At 40.3% G+C, this 20,975-nt stretch overlaps 1 protein-coding gene across 7 annotated transcripts in view; it reads right to left on the reverse strand.

Moving 5' to 3' along the window:
• Positions 1–20,975, reverse strand: part of RNLS (renalase, FAD dependent amine oxidase) — a 137,180-nt gene that overhangs the window by 29,381 nt on the left and 86,824 nt on the right. For all 7 annotated transcript variants that reach the window (XR_004646452.1, XR_004646454.1, XR_004646453.1 and 4 more), the window contains exon 5: positions 10,409–10,582. Coding sequence is in view for 4 of the 7 variants with exons in the window: in XM_034775556.1 (XP_034631447.1) it covers positions 10,409–10,582 (174 nt within the window). In the remaining 3 variants the exon portion in view is untranslated. The remainder of the gene's footprint in view (positions 1–10,408; positions 10,583–20,975) is intronic.

Raw genomic sequence — 20,975 nt, forward strand, 5'->3', positions numbered from 1 at the left:
TGAGTGATTTTGAAGAACGCACAACTAGAAAGTTGTATCCAAATACAATTTCTCAATACATCTTTTCAGATCAGTCCATAATGAAAAGCCACAGTTCCTGTCTCACACAACCACTGTTCCTACCCTCACTTTGTATAAGGAGTCTTCTCATCATTAAATAGAAATTCATGACACTCACATCCCCCATCCCATTGTTAGAGTACAGCGACAGTACTTTATTTACAGTTAACATTGCTTTACAAATACATGCATAAACAAACTATTCCCCCTCTTCCATTGGTCCGTGTAAGCCCATAATGTGGGTGCACAAAGCATTTCTGATTTCTGTTGCCCATGTGCACTGCTGAGTGCACCTGTTCAGCAATTCATTGCTGTTACAGGTCCACTCAGGCAAATGGCTCACCTTTGATTACAAAGATTGTGACGAGCACAGCAGCAAGCCACAATAATGCTGAGAGCAGATGACACTGGAATCCAAACGAGGCTGGGTGACAGAGTGCTGGGTAACAGCACTTGAGTCAGCACTCTGGCTACTGCAACTCTAATTAATTACTCCAGAGCAGACCTCATTAAGAAGAGCTGTGCCTAACTGATGGGCTGAGGAGAACTTAAGAGGCTAATTAGGCCTTTAGGCAGGTGATACAAAAGGCACAGGAAGGAAGTGGGAAAGGGGGAAGCAGAAAGAGACAGGGAGAAAGAGATTTCTCTTTCCTGCTTGCCTCAGGAGCTGAAGGCTCCCTAGGACTGAGGCAAGATAGAGTATAAGGGTGGTAGAAACTAATACTGTAAATCAATTGCACAGGGTGTTTTACCAGCAAAAAGGTCTCTGAGCTGTTTGTGGACTTAAGCAGAGGCAGGAGCAAGTGGGTCCTGCCACAGTCTGAAATCTTGCTGGTGCTGTTTACCATCTGCCAAACGCACATTCAACCGCCATCCTACACCTACTGAAAGTGTAATTAAACACACAGTTTTATAGCCTAAGGCAAAAGGGAGAATGTAGGGTCCTCCAGAGAATAACAGTGGAGAGTAACTCTATTTATGAGAATGTAATTTGGTGGGAATAGCATCCTGGTCTGTCCAGGAAGGTAGACAGACTCCTTATTGGTGCAAACCCAGGCATCCTGAACTTTTCCTATGCAGCCCACATTGGCATCCACAAATCAGCCTCCGTGGTTGACAAGAGCCTGCAAAACAGTGAAGTACTACCCCTTGCAGTTTATGTACTCACCTGCTCCCTGAGAAGGGCAAACTATGGGCGCATGAGTCCTATCGATGGCCCTGGCACAGTCTGGAAACCCTATTCTCTCAACCAGGCAGTTACTGCAGGGACATTGTTTAAGCCAACTGCCTGTGGGTAAATCACATGCCTGATTGCCTCAAAAAGTTCTGCCACAACAGCCCCCACAGATGACTTTCCAAAACCAAACTGTTCAGCAACGGACCTGTAGCAGGCTGAGGTAGCCAGATTCCAGATGGTTATAGCAACCTGCTTCTTGGCAGGGATGGCAGCCCTCATGCATGTGCATTGATGGTAGAGGGTTGGAGCAAGCTGCTTGCAAATTTCTAGAAATGCAGCTTTCTTCATGCAAAAGTTCTGCAGCCATTGCTGGTCTTCCCAGCTCTGCATGGCTATGTGATCCCATCAATCTGTGCTTGTGGTCCTGCTCTAGAAGCACCAATCTACACTACATAGCATCAGCAACTACACCGAGCATTGTGAGCAGCATCAGCCAGCTTGAGTCTGCCATGTCTGTATCGTTGTCGTCCATCTTCCAAAAGTAGATCAGAAAATGCCACTGAAAATGTCCACCAGCTGCTCTGCCCATTTCCTGACACAGGCGTGAAATTGCAAGCCAGGCAAGTTCTTCAAATGATAACTCCTCCATGTTTCAGACTGCTGTTGCCAGGAGCATGTAGCCCCAAAAGACCGCTCGGCAGGAAGTGCTGGCAGGCCGCAACAAGTTCCTGTAAAGTGCCATTGGATGAACAGTCAAGTTTTCCCATAGTGTACCACAAACTAAGGACTAGAGCTGCTACAGCTGGGGAGGATGCTAGGAAGCCTGGGAAAGTCTGGTTTGGCTCAGCTCTGCATAGTGCAGTATAGATGCATGAGCGTGGGTGTGAGACGTGGGTCCAGAAATTCTAAACCCAGAGTTAATATTCAGTGTGGATGCTCAAACCTGGGCTTATAAACACCATGCTTGTGGGCTCGAGTCCCACAGAGCAGGATTTACACTGCTGTGTAGACATATCCATAGCTATTTAACCCACATAAGAAGGCCTCAGTCTCCTGACCTTCTTTTAGATAAATTAACTGTGACAAGTGCAAGGGAAGTAACTTCTTCCTGCATTTTTTTCTTGATGTTTCAGCCTCCTTTGACTTCAGGATCTACAGCAAATATACTTTTTTAAAGGTGGATTCTGTCCTTTAGCCTCTGGGCATCTTTATCAAGCTCCTGACACTGGTAACTCCTCTCAAACCCACTGGCTCAATGCCAATAATTCAGTTTAACATCTGGCTGTTCAGATCACAAGGGACAAGAGAGAAATGATCCTTGAAAAATATTGGACCTATTGACAGACATCTGTGTTAAAAAGAATTCACTAAAAAGCATGTCTGAAACAGGTGTTTTTCTCCAGATGACCAATGTCTTTATTTTCAATAACACCACCATATACTGCAAAGGCAGAAAACTAACTTAATATAAGTTCATACACTGAGTTTCTTATGAATTATGAAGGACATAGTCATAAATTGAGTTGTTTTTCTTGTTTACCATGTCACAAAATATTGACAAAAGGCAATACTTGATTAGAGGTGAAAAATTCAGAGATTAAATCCATCCCTTTGAGGATTCATTTTACTTTCAGGTATACAGAAAATAATAATATATTATGTTGTGTTTGGAGTATTATCTCAATGGATTCTTTTCCAAAACCTGTAAAGAAGCAGAAAAGGAAAGTGGTCTTTTCATATATTTATATCTTGCAAAACACACAATTTGGCAGGGAAGAGAATCAGGAAAGTAGATTATGAGATTCTGAATGGGAGAGCTTCATGAAATGTGCTTATTTGTATTTGGCTTGGATAGCATTCACTTTCATTAATTTTGTGGTTTAAAGCACTTAAGCAAATTATTATTGTTCACTCCTTTTTAATGCCCTTCAGAAATTCCTGACTTTTCTATAAGCCTTTCTTCTAGGAAACTCAGTTTTATTCACTCAAGTTTGACAGGTATATTTTAAACTTTTAGCTCAAAAGAATCTTAATTAAAGATACAATACCATATCCATGATGAAGCAATTCATCAAGTCTCTAGCACCAGAGTCTTAGCTGAAAAATAACTTCTGTGTTTAAATAGTGAATAAAATCTGGAAAAATATTTTGGGCTCTTTGTGTCAGTTCTGTTCTCTTTGCTTTGCGCTACTGAACAGGCACAAAGTGAATCGATTCTGGCTGGAGCTGGTCAGCAGAGAATTCCCTTTGTGCAGAGGAAATCTTTGCAGGGGTGTGGATGGCAAAGGCAGATGCTGTGGCAGCCACCCCCTAACTTTTGGTGAAGGGGAAGGAATGAGGCATGCTAAGATCAGGAAGCGGTTGTAACAGAGCAGAGCTTCCCTACACCTATCTTCCACTGGCATAAGTTAGAGCAGGCTCTTAACTGCTCTAACTTCTGTAAGGGCTAACTGGCACATGATTAGGGAGCTGCAACTGGCTCAATATTGCCTCCACCCAGCATCCTAGCAGAGCTTGGAGAATTAAGTTCTTTCATTTTTCAATTTGTTTTCGTGCTGTATTCTGACAACTCTTCATGTTGAGTAATACTTTACTCTTCAAATACTGCTACTGATTTCAGTGAGGCTACTTACAGAATAAGGTACTACTCAAACTGAGGAAAAGGTGTCAAGATATAGCCCTTAAGGTTTTAAAGAAACTTTGGTATAATATAGCACACAATATTAACAGCTTAAAAACTCCATCACTTCTATTAGTCAAGTATATAGCTTTACAAGGCTCATTAGTGGCTCTGCATATAAAATAATGCAATCTCAGCTAAATGAAGACACTTCTAAAGTTCCACTAAAGAGGAGGCAAAGAGTGAGGTTTTGTTTGCTTAGTCATCTCCACTAGTTTGAAAGGGGGAAGGAGACTTTGAATGGATCAAACTGAACCACACAGGATCTCATGCAGAGCATACAGTGGTTCATTTGTTCATAAGAATTTTCTCTCTTGTAGATTGTAAAAGCTTCTGTTATCTTTAAAAATAAAACAAAGAATATTGGTCCAGAAATTCTATCAAGTCAGGCTGTGTAACCATTCAATTTAGAAGAAAATTTAGAGCTTTCAACATAGCAGCAATCTGTGATCAGTGTGGTGATGTTTGTTACCAGATGTGCCCGAAAACTTCTGTGTAATTGATGTAAACAATGAGACGCTTCTGGCAAACTGTATCGTTAGCTCAGCTAAAAAGCTGAGTTCAGGAATATTCAAAGTTTAGTGCTCCATTGGCAGATGGTAAATAATCTGATTACGTTACAACGTTGCTTGGCTCAGGGTCAGTCTCTATATATTTTGTGACCTGAGAATTTACCTCTGATTCTGGGATGCCTGGCATCCCTAAGTCTTGGGATCAGTGAAGCTGAAAACTATACCTTTATGAAGAGAAGGAAGAAATAGAAAATGGTAGATTTAAAAAACAGCAGCAGGTTCAGAAGACAAAGGCCTAAAAACAGTGAGATATTCTAGTTTGTGAGCTGTTTTAATTATACAAGAGACTATTTGGTGAACATCTTGCATCCCTTTCCTCTCTATTCTGAAACTTAATCAGGTTAGTGCTGAGTTTCCATGCAAAAGAATAAGGAACATCTGTACTCTTTAGTCCTCTGTAAGACAAGGTCAGGATTTGGCCCTGTGTGAAGGACCCTATGGTCGTTTCAAACAGCTCTTGAAATGAGTATTGGGCAGTCCTCACAGAGAAGAGGCCAAAGTTTCTGAAAAAATAAAATAAAAGCCAGCTGTATTTGTCCAAAGATAATTATACGCCCTGAGAGAATGTTATGTGCTTGGCCTAAACTGGTGATCACTATTCAGTTCCTATGCTAAAAAGATCCGACACCGACAAAACATTACCACATTAACACCCTTGTTCTGCCTCTACAGAGGCGCCAAGGACTGAATGTACAGAGAATGAACATCCTCACTCTTAGAAGTGGTTGCGCTGGCTCCTGACTGAAGCACGTTTGTGGGGAGTGTGAGAAAACTTGTACAACAGCCTGTGTTTGCTATATCTGCTTTGTGGTTTAGAGAGAAGACTCAGTAACTTTCAACAAAACAAAAGCCACTGTGAACTCTGAAACAACTAATAGCCACACCCTAGCTTCTGGCTTTTGCAAAACAGGAGAAATTACTTCCATGTAATTACTAAAGGTGTCCGACAATACGAAAGTCCAGAAAAACAGTCCCACTGGTTCAGCTGAATAATGCTACAACTAGAAGGAACAACACTGCAGCCTGGGAAGTGAGGCCCATTTTCACCACTTGTTTGGTTATACAGTACCTGCTTCCCAGCAGGTTTAGTAAATCAGTGGCAAAAACTGTTCTGGTCACCAGAGAACTGTCTATATTGGGAATCCCACCATTATTAACAGGGGTTGCTGTGAATTTTTTGGTAAGTCTCTCCCTCACATCAGTAGCCAAAGGGACTTATAAACCTCAGTTTGCAACTCAATTTGCAAATGGAACATATTTATTTATAAGGCTGCCACAAGAAAGTGTCATCTTTCACAGAGGAAAATCTACCAGTTTTTTTTCCCCCTCGTGTTCCTGGGAAGTGGAGGATACCAGTGTCACAAAACCTGGAATTAGAAGAGAGAGATTTAAAAAGGAAAGATATTGTTTCCTGGTGGGTAGATTTGGATGGCAGTTAATGTGAGGCATGGGGTACTTTCTTACATTATCCAAAAAATCCAATTTGACTGTGAAGAGTTGGGGGCGGGATTTTGCTTTCTGTTAGGCAAAATAAGCTATTAAAACTAGGCAGGCAATTGACAAAGGAGAGCATAAATGCCGCTCGGCACCAATAGCAGCAGAGAATTTGGGGCTAAAGGGGAATGGCCTCACTTGTTCCTGAAACCTTGTGGATAAGGCTGAGCTGCCTCACTATTTGCAAGAAGGGAAGAACAGTCCAATTCCTCAGACTAGAAGAGAGGTCAGGATCTAGATTTAATAAAATTACATCTGAACTAAAAATAACTAATAAAATTCTAGACCCTAGAAAGAAACAGAAAAAATACATAGAATTTTCTCCAAAATGTCAGTGGTAATGGAATCTATTTTATTGTTTGGTAAAAGAACAGACTGATCTTGAATGTCTCTTAAAAATTCCCCTGGTTTGCAGAGGTTCTTTTATTCTGCATGGTATCACTGTAATGTATGTACTATGTTTTAGAAGAACTCATTTAAGGGGAGTATGAGCAGTATTAGATTTTTGATCTAGTATTTCTTTATTCTCATGGATAGTTTCTGATTGGTTTCATAATCAGCAGGAGACTAAGCATGAGATTATCAAGGAAATCCACATGTAACAAGATGTAGACTCTTCCATGAGACAAAGCTTTAGCTGTTGCCTATTCCTAAAACTGCTCCATCAATACTGAGGGATAAAGGAGTCTTCCCTTTACAATGTAAAAAGGATACTTAAGAATTATGCTGAGCCTGAAAACATGAAAATGTGTCTTCTCTTGCTTTTAAATTATATAATGGCATAGCAGAGGATAAGAGAATAAATAAGAGAAGGGAACTTGCTACCTTTTTGTATGTCATCTGTGTTTATTCTTATAGAATGTCAAGATTCTGCAGTCTTACAAATATGATTTTTGGAATAATTTTGCTGAAGAATTCCCACTGTCCTTTATAAATATTGATGGGATTTTTAAAACAGCCTATTGTCTAACTCTTTAATATGCATACATACTATGCAGAGAAGTTAATATACAATAGAAGTAGGATCTTTTCATGATGCAATGTTCAAGAACACTACATCTGCAGATGCAAGCCTCATTAAAAAACAGTGGCTCAGCTCCTCAGCTGGTGTATATAGGTGTGACTCCATTGAAGTTACTGGCTGAGCATACTCCATGTAGATACTGGGAATGGCGCAATCAATGAATAATCTTTACTATTGATTTTTCTGTTTTATAATATAAATCAGGAAGGTGAGACAGCTGAAGTAACTGATACTGTGGTTGTTCAGGAGCTAGAATCCTCAGATGAGAGTGAGGATATATAACAGTTGAATTTTAAAACCCTGTACAGATTTTACAAATGCAGGGCTTGGTACAGCCCTGCAGGCGCCACAGGATTTAGTTTGCAACCTCTGAGTCCCTAGGGCCTTTATGGTGGAGGCTGCCCATGGAAACCACAGAATCAGTGCACCACCTGGATGCCATGGCCCTCCCACTCCCTGTCTGACTCAGCCCACTGTGGGTTGTGCTTGCCATCTTCTGACCCACCAGAGTAGGAGTTGGAGTCAGCTTGTGTTGATGTATCCTCCATCAGAGCAGACTTGCTATTACTAGGCCAACTACACATTGAATGCTACGTGTGTGTGTGTGTGTGTATAATTATACATGTTCCCGTAACATTAGGAGCTGTGTATAAAGAAACGAGAATCTCTCCTTGACAATTTATGTGCGCTATTCAGATGTTTATATTTTTATTTATTAAAATATCCTTAATAAACAGAGCAAGGGCACGTCTTTCAAACCTCCCATGCTATGCACGAGCTCCCACCATCAGAAATATTTCTCTTTCCTTGCTAACATGCATTATTCTCCCACTCCACTACTAGTTTTCTTGGAACAAAGTTGAAATGTCTAAAATTCAAGTTAACAAGGAACAAGAGTACAAAAGAGAAGGCTGGCTGGCTGTTTATATGTTGTAATGAGGCCTTGTGGGAGGCAGTTCATCTGCAATTGCTGGTCCTCAACTTGTTCAAACGCTGCAACTGCTAGGCAGTTCATTCCTCTTGAGAAATTGCACTTTCCTAGAGAATTTATCATCATGATATTTTGGAGCCTACACTACTAGGTGGGAAGTGTGTGTCATCTTGAATATATACATTTTCATAATCTTTAGTAACATATTAATATGTCCAAAACACTTGCTACACAGCTCGTTAATTGTGCCATCAATAAACAGCATCATCAGTCAGTATGCCTGGGCAGTATGAGTCACTGGCTAAAACAAAACCTGAAAAAGATGCCAGGTGATTTTGGTCGGAAAAGTGAAATACTTAGAAATGATGGCCCAAACTACATCATCACCCTCAGTTTGGGGACATGCACCCTCTGATCATCAAGGTGATGCAACAGTAACAAGAAATGCCTGTGATCATCCCCAGTGGCCAAGTGGGGACCTGGCCACATCAATATAGAAGTTTCTCATCTCCAAGCCTGACTACCACAATTAGCTACTGTAAATGTGAGGATGGAAGAGAAAAGCAGGAAGTTTGAGCATGCAACAGCAGCACAGCAAGACATAAGCATATCACTTTGTAACTTGTTATGTTACACTGGCTCCTTGTTCATTACTGGATTCAGGTCAAGGTCCAGATGGTGATCTTTAATAACCTCACATGAGCTGCCCCTGGGATATCTCAGGAATGGCCTCTCTCTCTCTGAGACCTACTTGACAGCTGTATTATTTGGGGATGCTGGAGTTAGAAAACAGGGTGAAAACTATATAAGCAGGAGGCAAGCCTTTCCAGGCAGCTGGCCCATAGCTGTACCCTTACACCAGTAAGTAGAACAACCTCAGGTTTTCTTGCTGCCTGAGGGAAATATGAGATCATCTCATTGCCACAGCTTTCCCACAATAATAATGTTAAATAATGGCTTGCCTTACTTCCTAAAGATGGTAACTAATATAGTAATAGTTTTAAAATTCCATGTATTTGGCATAATACAAGTAAAAATGAATTCAGTCTTTCCAATATGATTGCTTTATATAATTTTGCTGATGTTTGGGAAACCCTAGTGATGGGCACACCTGAGTACTTTCATAGATAGATGCTGATCAGTGCATATACGAAGTATGAATTTAAACTCAATCAGTCCAGTCTGAACAAGATAAATTAAAAAGAAATATTTCTAGGTTCATTGCTTGCATATAAAACCATGCTTCAGTTTAGTTAATTAATAGTACCTTGTATTTATATAGAGCCTAATTCTGAAAATCCTTACTCGCTCATGTTGTTCAGTAGTTCACAGCACATTTTAGCACAAATCTCCATGTGTTTTGCAAAAATGGATAGATTATTATTCCCATTTCACAGATGAAGTAACAGAAGTTAACTGACTTGTCAAGATCACAGTGAGCCAGTGGCAGAGCTGGTAAGAGAAATTCAGATCTCCTTAATCCTAGCCCCATGCTTAATCTACTAGACTATGGATGTCCCAGTTAGATTTTTGAAATAGTTGTGTAGTTGGGATGTTCTAAGAAATGTCTCCAAATATAAGTGCAAGAGATTTAACCAAGGGAGATAGAACCTCACTTCACTACAATTTAGTGATAACAAATTTATGCCAATTTTTATTTTCCAAGAATTTCAGCAATATAGGATTCACATTCTGCCCTCCCCACCAATAAAAAAAACAAAACAAAAAACAAACCCAGCACTCCCCTTCCCCCCCAAAAAAGATTAATGGTTCACAAAAAATTCACATTAGAAAATTGCCCATAGTTACTTTTAACATGATCCAAGAGTTGTAGTTTTCCCATGGGATTCTTGCTAACGATGGTTAATAAGTACAGTATAATATCTGTTTTTATGACCATCTTCAACGAAGAGATGAGAAGTGTAAGCCTCACAGAATGCTTGCTAAACTCTTAAGCAGCACTCTGCAAAGTAGTCTGGTGAAGTAATACTGTACATACTGTAATATCAAAGATTTTCCATGATGAAATAACAAACTAGTTAACACTGAATTAGACTGACCAGGCTTGATTATATAATTCATTAACAGTTCCAAGCATTCTCAATGGAAAGATCAAGAGTTGTAAAATAATAGATGATGGTAGATAAACTGGCATGTGCATGAATTAATGTTTAAATAATAGAATGAAGACTATTTCTTGGAATAGTAACATTTTGATGTTTTAAATCCTCTGACACTGTTTTCATAAACTCAGTAATACAAACCATGTGCTGGGTGATAATTTTCTGAAAACTTCCCTGGTTTCATAGTGCATTTTTATTGCAGCCCAAATGTGACATTAAATTTTATCCCCTGTGGCTTGGAGTTAAATACTTGCTCTGTTCAGAATAGCAACACTCAATTAAACAGCATTTTTCATGATCTACACCCTCTATTGTTACTATTTAAGGGAAATAATAGGAGCACTGACCTATATTGCGCTTCTTATTATCGATGGAGATGAAGCGTATGCAGGGATTATTGGTGATGTACTGTGCAGCCCAGGGAACATCAATCCATGTGCCAGCTTCATAAAAGAGTCCCAGAGCGTAACGAGAGGAGTAGCTCACAGATTCCAGTTGCTGCTTTTGACTTTCCTTAATTACTGTGGAAAAAAAATTAGACAATCACTTTTCTCTCAGAGCATTAAACTTGTGAATACGATAGCTAAGCTGATTAATTTTTTCCTAAAACAGGACTGGGATGCTCAAAGTCTGTTTATCATTTAATATTAAAAGCTTCTTATTACTTTCTGCGTGATTTATCCAAACATTTTAGAGGTACGGTATTAAGTGCATCCTAGATACACTCACTTTTTGTTAGTGGTTTATATCCTATTTATCCAGTAGCAGACACTGATTTAAAGCTTTTATGAGAGGAGCCTGATTGTGGAGCCCTTAGTCCTGGTGTACTCAGTGGGACTGCTCATGTGAGAAAATTAAAGTAGCCAATACACTATTGGTTATGTGATTGCCTAAACAAAATGGTTGTGCATATTAACAAACTCTTTATCTAGGAACCCTTGAAACTTTGAAAAAAATAGCGATTTAGGTCCTGATTCTGCAGTCTATCCCATTTCAACAAAGCAATTAAGTTTAGGATTAATTTTAGGGATTGGCTTACATCCTACTGATATCAGTGTTAATTATTACTGACTTCAATGGGATTTAAAGCATACACTTAAAATTAAGCATGTGCTTAAGTGCTTTACTGAATTAGGCTTTAGGGCTCAGTCGTAAAGGGGGTAGATGAAAAGTGCACTGAAACACTGATAGAGCAACTGAGCATGGTGCTTTGTTATTTATAACCCATAAGGTGAAATAAACTGGGAAGAATGGCTACTGCCAGGTGATGGGCCTGCAAGAACACTGGGTCCAGCACCCAGCATGAAGCACTGATCTTCACTGGCTGAGGAAGATTATGTTTTAGGGGAACAATGGGAAGCATTTTTGTCAGTGTCTGGTGCTCATGGCTGCGAATGCTTTATCTCTTCCAAGTGCATAAGAACGGCTGTACTGGATCAGACCAAAGGTCCATCGAGCCCAGTATCTACCGACAGTGGCCAATGCCAGGTGTCCCAGAGGGAGTGAACCTAACAGGTAATGATCAAGTGATCTCTCTCCTGCCATCCATCTCCATCCTCTGATAAACAGAGGCTAGGGACACCAAAGCACACTCATGCACAATTCATGGTGAGCAATAGGAAGAACTTCAAACCCTAAAACAAAGGAATTGCTCTTAATCCATCTAGTTCAGTGTCTTCTGTCCTTGTCCTATTTTAACTCTTTATTATAATCTTGAGCTCTATTCAAGCATACAATGATAAACAACTTGATGAGCATGGGAGAATAAAGAGAAACAACTGAAATAGTTTTTTACTATTTAGCAGTAAGTGTACTTTGTGCAAAAGTCAAGATTTAAGCTACTACCAAGAAAAATATCTGAAGGAATTGAAAATAAAATGTAATTCTTTTAGCTGCGTGACCAATTCTAAATCAGTTTTTCCTTACCAACTCTTCTCTTTTTTCATCTTTATTAATTTTGATTGATTTTCATAATTTTGTAATCTTTATAAAATGGAGACAATTTTTGTAGCAGCAGATGACAAACTTCAAAACTTACTGTTTCATCTGAGCAAACAGCAACAGTTACACTATTTTCTGTGACAAAGGCAGGGTACGGATTTTTGTACCACTAAAGTACATGGTCAACAAGGTCTTTGAGACCTGAAGTTAGTAGATAATAAAGATGAAGTACAATTATAGGATATCAGAAGTCTCCTGTCATATGTGAAGTTTCTCCTTCCATTATCATGTTTTACAGACTCAATATCATAAAAGAGACAAGAAACAAGTCTAGGAGAGACAAAAGACCAACTCTCAAAACACCTAACTTTACACTGAATTACATCAAAAGCAAAATGATTAGCAATTTTTATTAAGGAATTATTAGGCATACTGAATACTTGTATCCAAGTATAGTTCTTATAGTATAACACATACCTAAGCAGCAGCAAAGCAACTGGATAATTAGTGACATTTCAGCAAGAGGGAATAGATTGATTTTATTCTGTTCTTGTTAGTGTCATACTCCTACCAAAGCAATCTTCCTCCTGTAGTAATTAACATACATCAAATGGAAAAATGATGATGTGGCTGGCCCTGCCACTTGTGAGTAATGGTGCTGTCCCAAACTCCTAGCAATACAAAATTTATAACACACCAGACCATCACATATTCTCTCTCTATGAACTGACACTTTATTGGGATGAGGCAACAACTGTAGGATCCAGGATTATAAATCAGGATTTGTGAATCTGGTGATTTCATTCAGGAACTCTTGAATCAGGCAATGTCTGTCAGGAGCTGGAATCCAGTAATGTCAGGACAGAATTTCAGAAGCTGATGCACATTCTAAACTTGCTCAGCTTGGTTGATCACTTCTCCCATCTATGTGCAACAATTCCCAATGTGTACAATTCTTACTAAATAAACCCGAAACCTGCAAATTATGCACACTACCAGTCCATGTTACTGTGTGTTTCCATTACTGTTACCCTCATCTTCTTCTCCCTCTCGCCTGTCCACTCTGTAATTCGGTTATAACTCTTTGGGGCAAGGGCTATCTTTTAGAACTTTATATGTTTGTATAGCACCAAACCCACTGGGACCTTGGATACTGACTGGAACCTTGTGGTACTACCATTATACAAATAATAATAATAATAATAATTAATAATTTATAATTTATAATATAGTAGTAGTAAGTCTGGGAATTTTTAAGATAGTTGTGTCAAGTACCTTTTCTTTCTAGGCTCAAAAGATAAAGGTAGGCAAAGCAGACATCAATATAAGATATCATTTCTTCTCTAAAGAGACAGTTGGGAGTTATCCCAACAAACCACTATGCTTAAAACCATTGCAATTTGTGTGATCTCTTTAAGGTAAGCAGCCTGTACAAACCTGCTTGCAATAAGTATCAATGTTTTCAGAAACCATTGTTACCAGTACAATTTCTAGTAGCTGTTCATGCAGCACCTGGTTGGAACAAAGATAGAGCAGCTTCTGCTAAATGCTCACTCCAGAGCAAAAAGAGATTGCACTTATCCAGCATTATCATTGTTGTTAGTCTTTACAATGAAAGAGATACCCCTACTCAAGCACCTTCAGGACCCAGAGCTGGGATCCAGGCAGTGTCTACCCTCCCAATACCACCCTGTGGCCTTGGGGAAAGAAACAGTGAGGAGGAGCCAGTCAGAGACCAAAGCTGGCAGGAGCAGCTGCAGAATCAGCTTATACAGGGACCAACAGATGCTGCTGATGTCCTCAGAGTATTTTCTACATTTTTTTTAACTGGACATTTTCTGACCAGTGTAGATTTGCTGTTAGCTCCAACCTCTTCCTCCCACTCCCTTCCAATCTATTCACCTCAGACACATTTCACAGCTTCCCTTCTTATTCCTCCTTCCTCCCCTTCCACTTCTCACCTGCTTTGGCCCTCTCATTGCTCTCCCTTCCTTTGTCTTTCCATTTAGCTAATCCTCTCCTAACAAAAACAAGCTCACGGAACTAACATGACATTTGCTACCATCACATTGTTCACTCTGCTTGTGTATTCTATCACTCCTCAGAGCAGTGACTGTCTACCACTCTGGAAGTAGTCTACACTTGCAATTAGGAGTGTTATTCCCAGCTCACATTGACATATGTATGATAGCTCTCACTGAATTAGCGCATGAAAAATTGTAGTGGATCCAGGCAACGGCGAGCAGCGGCATGGGCTTGCTGTACTGAGTACATAGCCACGGGCTTGGACTCAGCATAGCTAATTTATGCCACCATTGCCTGTGCTACCCTGGCTATGCTACTATTTTTAGTACGTTAGCTCAGTGAAGCTAGCATGAGTATGTCTACAAAAGCTGGGAATCTCATCCCTCTCTCAACTGCATGTGAAGCCATTCTCTCTCTTTGTACTGAGCTTAACACAATAGGGTTCCATTCTTGGCTGGTCCCTAGGCAGTAATATAATGCCCTAGACTGTACAATGGTTACTACTGACGCCTGTTGGTGAAACAGGACTTCGGCTCACAGCTGCTTGAGAACTCCAGATGTGAGCTCTCTGCTGGCATCTGCTGGTGAACAGGGGGAAATGACTGAATGGGCTGGGCCTCATTTGCATTTTGGTTAAGCAACAGTTTGGGGTATTCTGGTTAAGTTTTGAGCTTGGGGGCAATAAAATGCTATTGACTCTGTTGGGAAATGAAAAAAAAACCCTGACTGACACTAACTGTGCCTGTGACTACCATGACCGACACTACAGTCAGGCACAGTTGGTTATGGGACCCTGAACCCCTGTAAACAGTGACTAGGAAGGGAAAAACAACGAGGAGTTCTTATGGCACCTTAGAGATTAACAAATTTATTTGGGCATAAGCTTTCGTGGGCTAGAACCCACTTCATCAGATGCATGAAGTGGAAAATACAGGAGCAGGTATAAATACATGAAAGGATGGGAGTTGCCTTACCAAGTCTGAGGTCAGTCTAAGGAGACAATTCACTTAACAGCAGGATACCAAGGGAGGAAAGATAACTTTTGAAGTGGTAAGAGACTCTGATTTTCTGCTGGGAGTTTTTCTCTGACAGGAAGAATTTTGTGAAGGGTTCTGGATACCTCTAAGCACTCTCTAAAGAGCTGAGTTGGAACAGCTACAAAATAGTGAAAGACACAGAGTTGAGATGACTTTAAGATGATACATGAGCTGAAACTGCAGAAATATCAGCAGCCTATCCATGGTGTGGACCTCCCTAGCCAGCAACTGAAGCTGAAATCACTTTAGCTGGGTGAGGCATCAGCCCAGAGCAGTCCAGGCAGCACTGACCTGCCAGAATCTTGGGATGTCTCTGGCCCAGAACAACAAACTGTGAGTGGGGAACTAGGAAGGAGGAAAGTGGCTAGAATGCATTAGCTATTCAGAAATGCAGGTGGAAGTCTGAGGCTGGAACTACTGTGAAGACACCCTAAGGCTGGAAGTCTTAACACACAGAATTTGTTAATTTATTAATTGCTGGTTTTCCCATGACTATTCTTTGTGTCCCCTCCACACCCAGGTGCTTCACCCACATAAAGCTCTCTTTGTCTAGCAAAGACCAGGAGGGATCGGTGGTGTAGTTAGTCTGATAACTGTGATACTCTCATAAGGGAAGTTTCTTCCTTAGCCCTGGATGTGAGAGGTTGGCAGATGTCCTGCAGCATAAGGGTATAGGTTCCTCCCAATTGTTTTAATCCTATCTAACACAACTGTGGATGTCCTCAATATCCATATAAATGTTCAATCCTATTTTGAATCCTACTGATGTAGTGGCAATGTGTTCTAACTGTGCATTGTTGAAAAATATTTCCTTTTATCATTTTTAAATTTGTTGCCTTTCAGTTTAATTGAATGTCTTCTTTTTCTTGTATTATGATAAAGGGGAAATGAGTCCAATTCACCTTCTTTGTGCCATTCATTAATTGTATCTCTGTTATCCTCACTCTAATTTTTAAATCTAAATTCTTAAATTGCCATCAGAGGTGCTAAACAATAAACCTTCCATATAAGGGCTTGTGGCAAGCAAAGAAAAAAATTCACAAATTAGATACCTTCCTTGTAAAACAAACTTTGTATAACAGGCAGGAATCTATATTGCAGCAAAGTTACTTTACAAAGCTTTTCATAGCTTACAATAAAGTACGCAAGTGCAGTCACGTTAAGTGATACATACTTGTCTTGAAACACCCAAAGACAAACCTACGTACCATATGTTAAGATAATGGTATGGTGCGAAATACACAGAAAAAGTACATTCAGAGTTAAGGCTTTTACTCTGTATTTAACTTATCCAATTTAACATAGCTATTGCAAGGATCTCATAAGAGTGTCTGATTTTATATCTCATAGAGTATGTTCTTTTATATTGAGGACAACAGATTGAACTAAGGACAGGGTAAGCTTTGAATTTCCTTACTTATATTGGTTTAAATCAGAACCGGATTGTTGTTTCTGTTGTTGTTGTTTCTGAACCATAACATAACTAATAATTTTCACATTCTAACAAAATGGTTAAGATGATTTTAATAACATTTTGAAAAAAAAAAACCTCACACCCTTGCTTTCAGACCATGACCTTGTACAGGGTACAAGATTCAGCTTCTAGAGATTTTTTTTAAAGCAACTTTTATTAAGTCCTGGAAATCAAGATTTGCAATGGAAAATACTACAAGATCTTAACTACAGCAACACTAGTGGATGCCATTATAATCAATATACTCTACTAATTAAATTACATCAAAGCAAGGAAGTATGTGCACTCCATTTGTTTCTTCATCAGACCCTGACAGAGGACTGGTTTATTACTTATTTATAACATTCAATAAATACATGGGCTTTTTATTTGCTGTTCCAATGCTGTAATGTTCATCTCATTCCCTTTGTGGCGTTGGGGGTGGGGACAAGAATCTAGGGATCCCACCAGGGCCAAAAGAAAAGCAGGAAAGCCAAGTGTCCACCTGTCAATCCAGGATCTCAGGAGTGAGCCCAGTTACCATCTTAGAAATCAGGGAAGCAAAAAGGGAGGCCAAGAGTCAGTCTGGAAGTTTAGCTTCTGTCCAAAGAGACAGGGAGGCCAGAATCCCAGCCACAGGCTATAGAGATTACCTGGAACCTCAGCTGCCCACAAGCAGGAGCCAGGAAGCTGTGCAGCTCAGCCGTCAGCCCGGCACAGAGTTCAGGGGCTGTGGCAGGATGGAGTAGGATTTGCAATTCTGTGTGTGGAGAAGTAAAGAGGTCCCTCTGAAATTGTATGTGGAACCCATCTGCTATACTATTCTGTAGCACATTTTTAAAAGAGACACAGAGAAGGGATACATTCTGCCTGTCTGAGGGGCCAGCAACAGAAATATTACTTGAACACAAGAGGTTCAAGGGATCTTAGCTGTTCTTCAGTCTGACTGGGACTAAGAACATTGCTGAGAACAACTTCACTTTCCAGAAAGGATTGAGCAGACAGCACCTCTGTTGTGGATACTACAGTGTTGCATAAGAATATTCAGCTAAGTAATAGTGAAATAAAAAAAATGCTAATGGTGTACTAGGCAGTTAGAAGAAAGGACTGGAATGGTGCAAAGGCTGGACTAGAAATCTCCAAAATGACAGGATGGGTAAAAGACACAAGACCCCATACAGACCGTCCTACTATCATAAATTTCTGCCACAGTGTAATATGAGCCTCCTTATACACCATTTTGTAAATCTACAAGTATTGGTCAGGGCTAGGGGAAGTAAGAGACGACCATGTTTAGAAAGCAAGGAAAAAAGGTGCTGAGATAAAATAGTACTTTTTGTGGAAAGTTTTGTGGCCCCTAATTTTGCACTTGTAAAAATTGTGTGAATTCCTGTCTGCATAGCAAATCTGCACACAATCTACCCAGTCTGTGTGTGCAAATGCAGTTCTTTCCATGTACCGAAAAATATATGGGCAAATTTGTGTGTAGATGTTGATCTGAGATCATTTGAAAATTTGTCCCTTTCCAGGGGTGAGTGGGAAAGTATTACAGTTTTGTTTGACTATCATGTGTGAGAGTCAGATGTTTTCCAAGTTGTTGGGCATAATATCTCTAGCACTGACTTTAATGGAATTGAAAATATCAGAATACACTGGATAATAGCTCTATGGAAATATATCAGATATATAAATATTATAGTTTGTGTTATAATTACAGTGACAATTGCTGTACAGTAACTCCTCACTTAACGTTGTAGTTAAGTTCCTGAAAAATGCAACTTTAAGTGAAACGATGTTAAACGAATCCAATTTTCCCATAAGATTTAATGTAAATGCGGGGGGTTAGGTTCCAAGGAAATTTTTTGGGGGCAGACAAAAGGCATTATATACTGTACAGTACAGTACTGTACTGTGGTGGGGAGGTGGCTTCTCTCTGGCTGGCTTTGAAGGGGAAAGCACCACTTCTCTCCGGCCGCTGGCTGCGCGGCTGCCCCTGCTCCTCCTGAGTTCTCTGGCCTGTGCTCACAGAGCCGCATTCTGAAAGGGGCTTTAGAGCTGCAGGCCAGGGCCCCGGGGCCCCCTTAGCCCAGGGCCCTGCGGCCCCAAAAGCCCCTGCAGCCCGGGTGGCGGGGGGGGGGCAGCTCCCTCCCTCCCTCCCAGAAAGTCCTAAGCGCCGCCAAACAGCTGTTTGGTGGCAGGGGAAGTGCTGGGAGGGAGGAGGGAAGGGAGGAGGAGGAGGCAGAGAAGAGGAACTTGTGCAGTGCTCCCTTGTAAAGTCAGCCAAATGACATTATAAGGGAACATTGCACAACTTTAAACGAGTATGTTCCCTAATGGAGCACCGACGTAACTTTGAAACGTTAAGCAGGAGGACAGTAAATGAGGAGTTACTGTATAATCTTGAAAATCTTTTCTATAAACCATGATAATTTAGAATCTAAAAGCCATTTACTATTTACCTATTAAAAGAACAAATAAATTGCAGGGCTGTTTTAAGATGAGTCACAGCCGGCAAGGCATATTAGAGACAAAAAGGGGTTCTTCAAATATGTCAGAAAAACAAGAAAAATCAAGGATGGTGTGGATCCACTGCTCAATGGAGAAGGTGAACTGGTAACGGAAGATGATAGGAAAGCAGAGCTGCTCAATGCTTACTTTGCTTCAGCCTTCTCACAAAAATTAACGTGTGACCAGACAACTAGCAAAGTTACCACAGAAATAAAGGGGAAGGGATGCAGACTGGGATAAGTAAAGAACATGTCAGAGATCTTCTGACCAATTTGAATGAACTCAAATCAGCGGGACTGGATACTATTCACCTGAGGGCACTGATGGAATTATCTGAAGAAATCTCAGAGGTTCCAGAAGACTAAAGAGGGCTAATGTAGTGCTCAGCTTTAAAATGGGGAAAAGGAGAAGCAGTGGGCCGTGCCTGCAGATGGTTAACGTAAACAAAATGTCTCGCGGCCCGCCAGTGGATTGTCCTGATGGGCCGGGTGCTGAAGGTTGCCAACCCCTGGTTTAGACACAACAAATCCTGCATCTTGGCAGAGGATTAGACTAGATCAGGGGTTCTCAACCTTTTTTCTTTCTGAGACCTCCTCCCCCACAAAATGCTATAAAAACTCCATGGCCCACTTGTGCCACAACTGTTTTTCTGGTTTAAGAGTAGCAGCCGTGTTGGTCTGTATCCGCAAAAAGAACAGGAGTACTTGTGGCACCTTAGAGACTAACAAATTTATTTGAGCATAAGCTTTCATGGGCTACAGTCCACTTCATCGGACGCATAGAATGGAACATATAGTGAGGAGATATATATACATACAGAGAACATGAAAAGGTGGGAGTTGCCCTACCAACTCTAAGAGGCTAATTAATTAAGATGAACTGTTGTCAGCAGGAGAAAAAAACTTTTGTAGTGATAATCAAGATAGCTCATTTAAGACAGTTTTTTTTTGCATATCCAGTAGATTAAAAGTTGTATTAAATGGATAGTTACACAGTTAAACACACACACACAAAATATATTAATAAAGGACAATATAGATACAAATATAAAAAACCTGATTTTTTTCTTTTTTTTACTCAGTGCGAAACTTGTTGCTGGTGCTGATCAACAATTCTGTCAAGATATGGGGGTATGTTTGACAAGCACATGTGCATGTCATGGTCAGTGTTCATCCTGGTTCAGCACTCTGTTTTCAGTGATGTCATGGCTGAAAATCCGGCTTCGCATAAGTAGGTGGTACTAAAGGGGATCAAAACTCTCAGTGCTGCAGAAGAAGCAGTGATGTATTCATTTGAACACTCACACCAAAATGTCTCCAGCTGAACCTGATTCCGAGGGATCTGTCTGATGAATGTCAATGAGCTCTTCTAACAGTTTTGATGGGACATTGGGTGGACATTTAGCTTCAATTTTCTCACTAAAGGGGTTTGTAGTCCACATGTGTGTAGCAGCTCGTTCTGTTAAGAGTTTGGGAAAATAACTATTAAATTTGTTAAGCAGACCACACAGATGCTCTGCTAGCTGAGGTTTAATTATGTCAAAGTCAATGTTTCATTCCTGAATGAAAGAATGTAAGAGCTCAAATATATCAGTAGTGCCCCCTCAGAACTTTCCAGAGCTATAGTTTTCTTTTGAATGCCACAATTCTTTCATGCTGGGCAATAAAATTAGTGTTCCCACTTTGCACAGTTTTATTCACCTTATTCATTTACCTGAATATGTCTGTGAGTTTTGTCAACCACACATCATCTTTCAGCACTTCGGCAAGTTCAGGTTTCTTATCAGCTAAGAAAGTACGTAACTCTTCCTTGAGATGAAATGTATGGGCAAGCATTCTGCCTCGAGATAGCCATCTCACCTTTGTATGCATGAACAAGAAATGGTGCTCTGCACCAACTTCCTCACAAGGTGCAGCAAAACACCTGGAGTTTGTTGCTCTGGATTTAATA

The sequence above is a fragment of the Trachemys scripta genome, chromosome 7 (genome assembly GCF_013100865.1).
Source record: "Trachemys scripta elegans isolate TJP31775 chromosome 7, CAS_Tse_1.0, whole genome shotgun sequence".
In the NCBI taxonomy this organism is placed as follows: Eukaryota; Metazoa; Chordata; order Testudines; family Emydidae; genus Trachemys; species Trachemys scripta.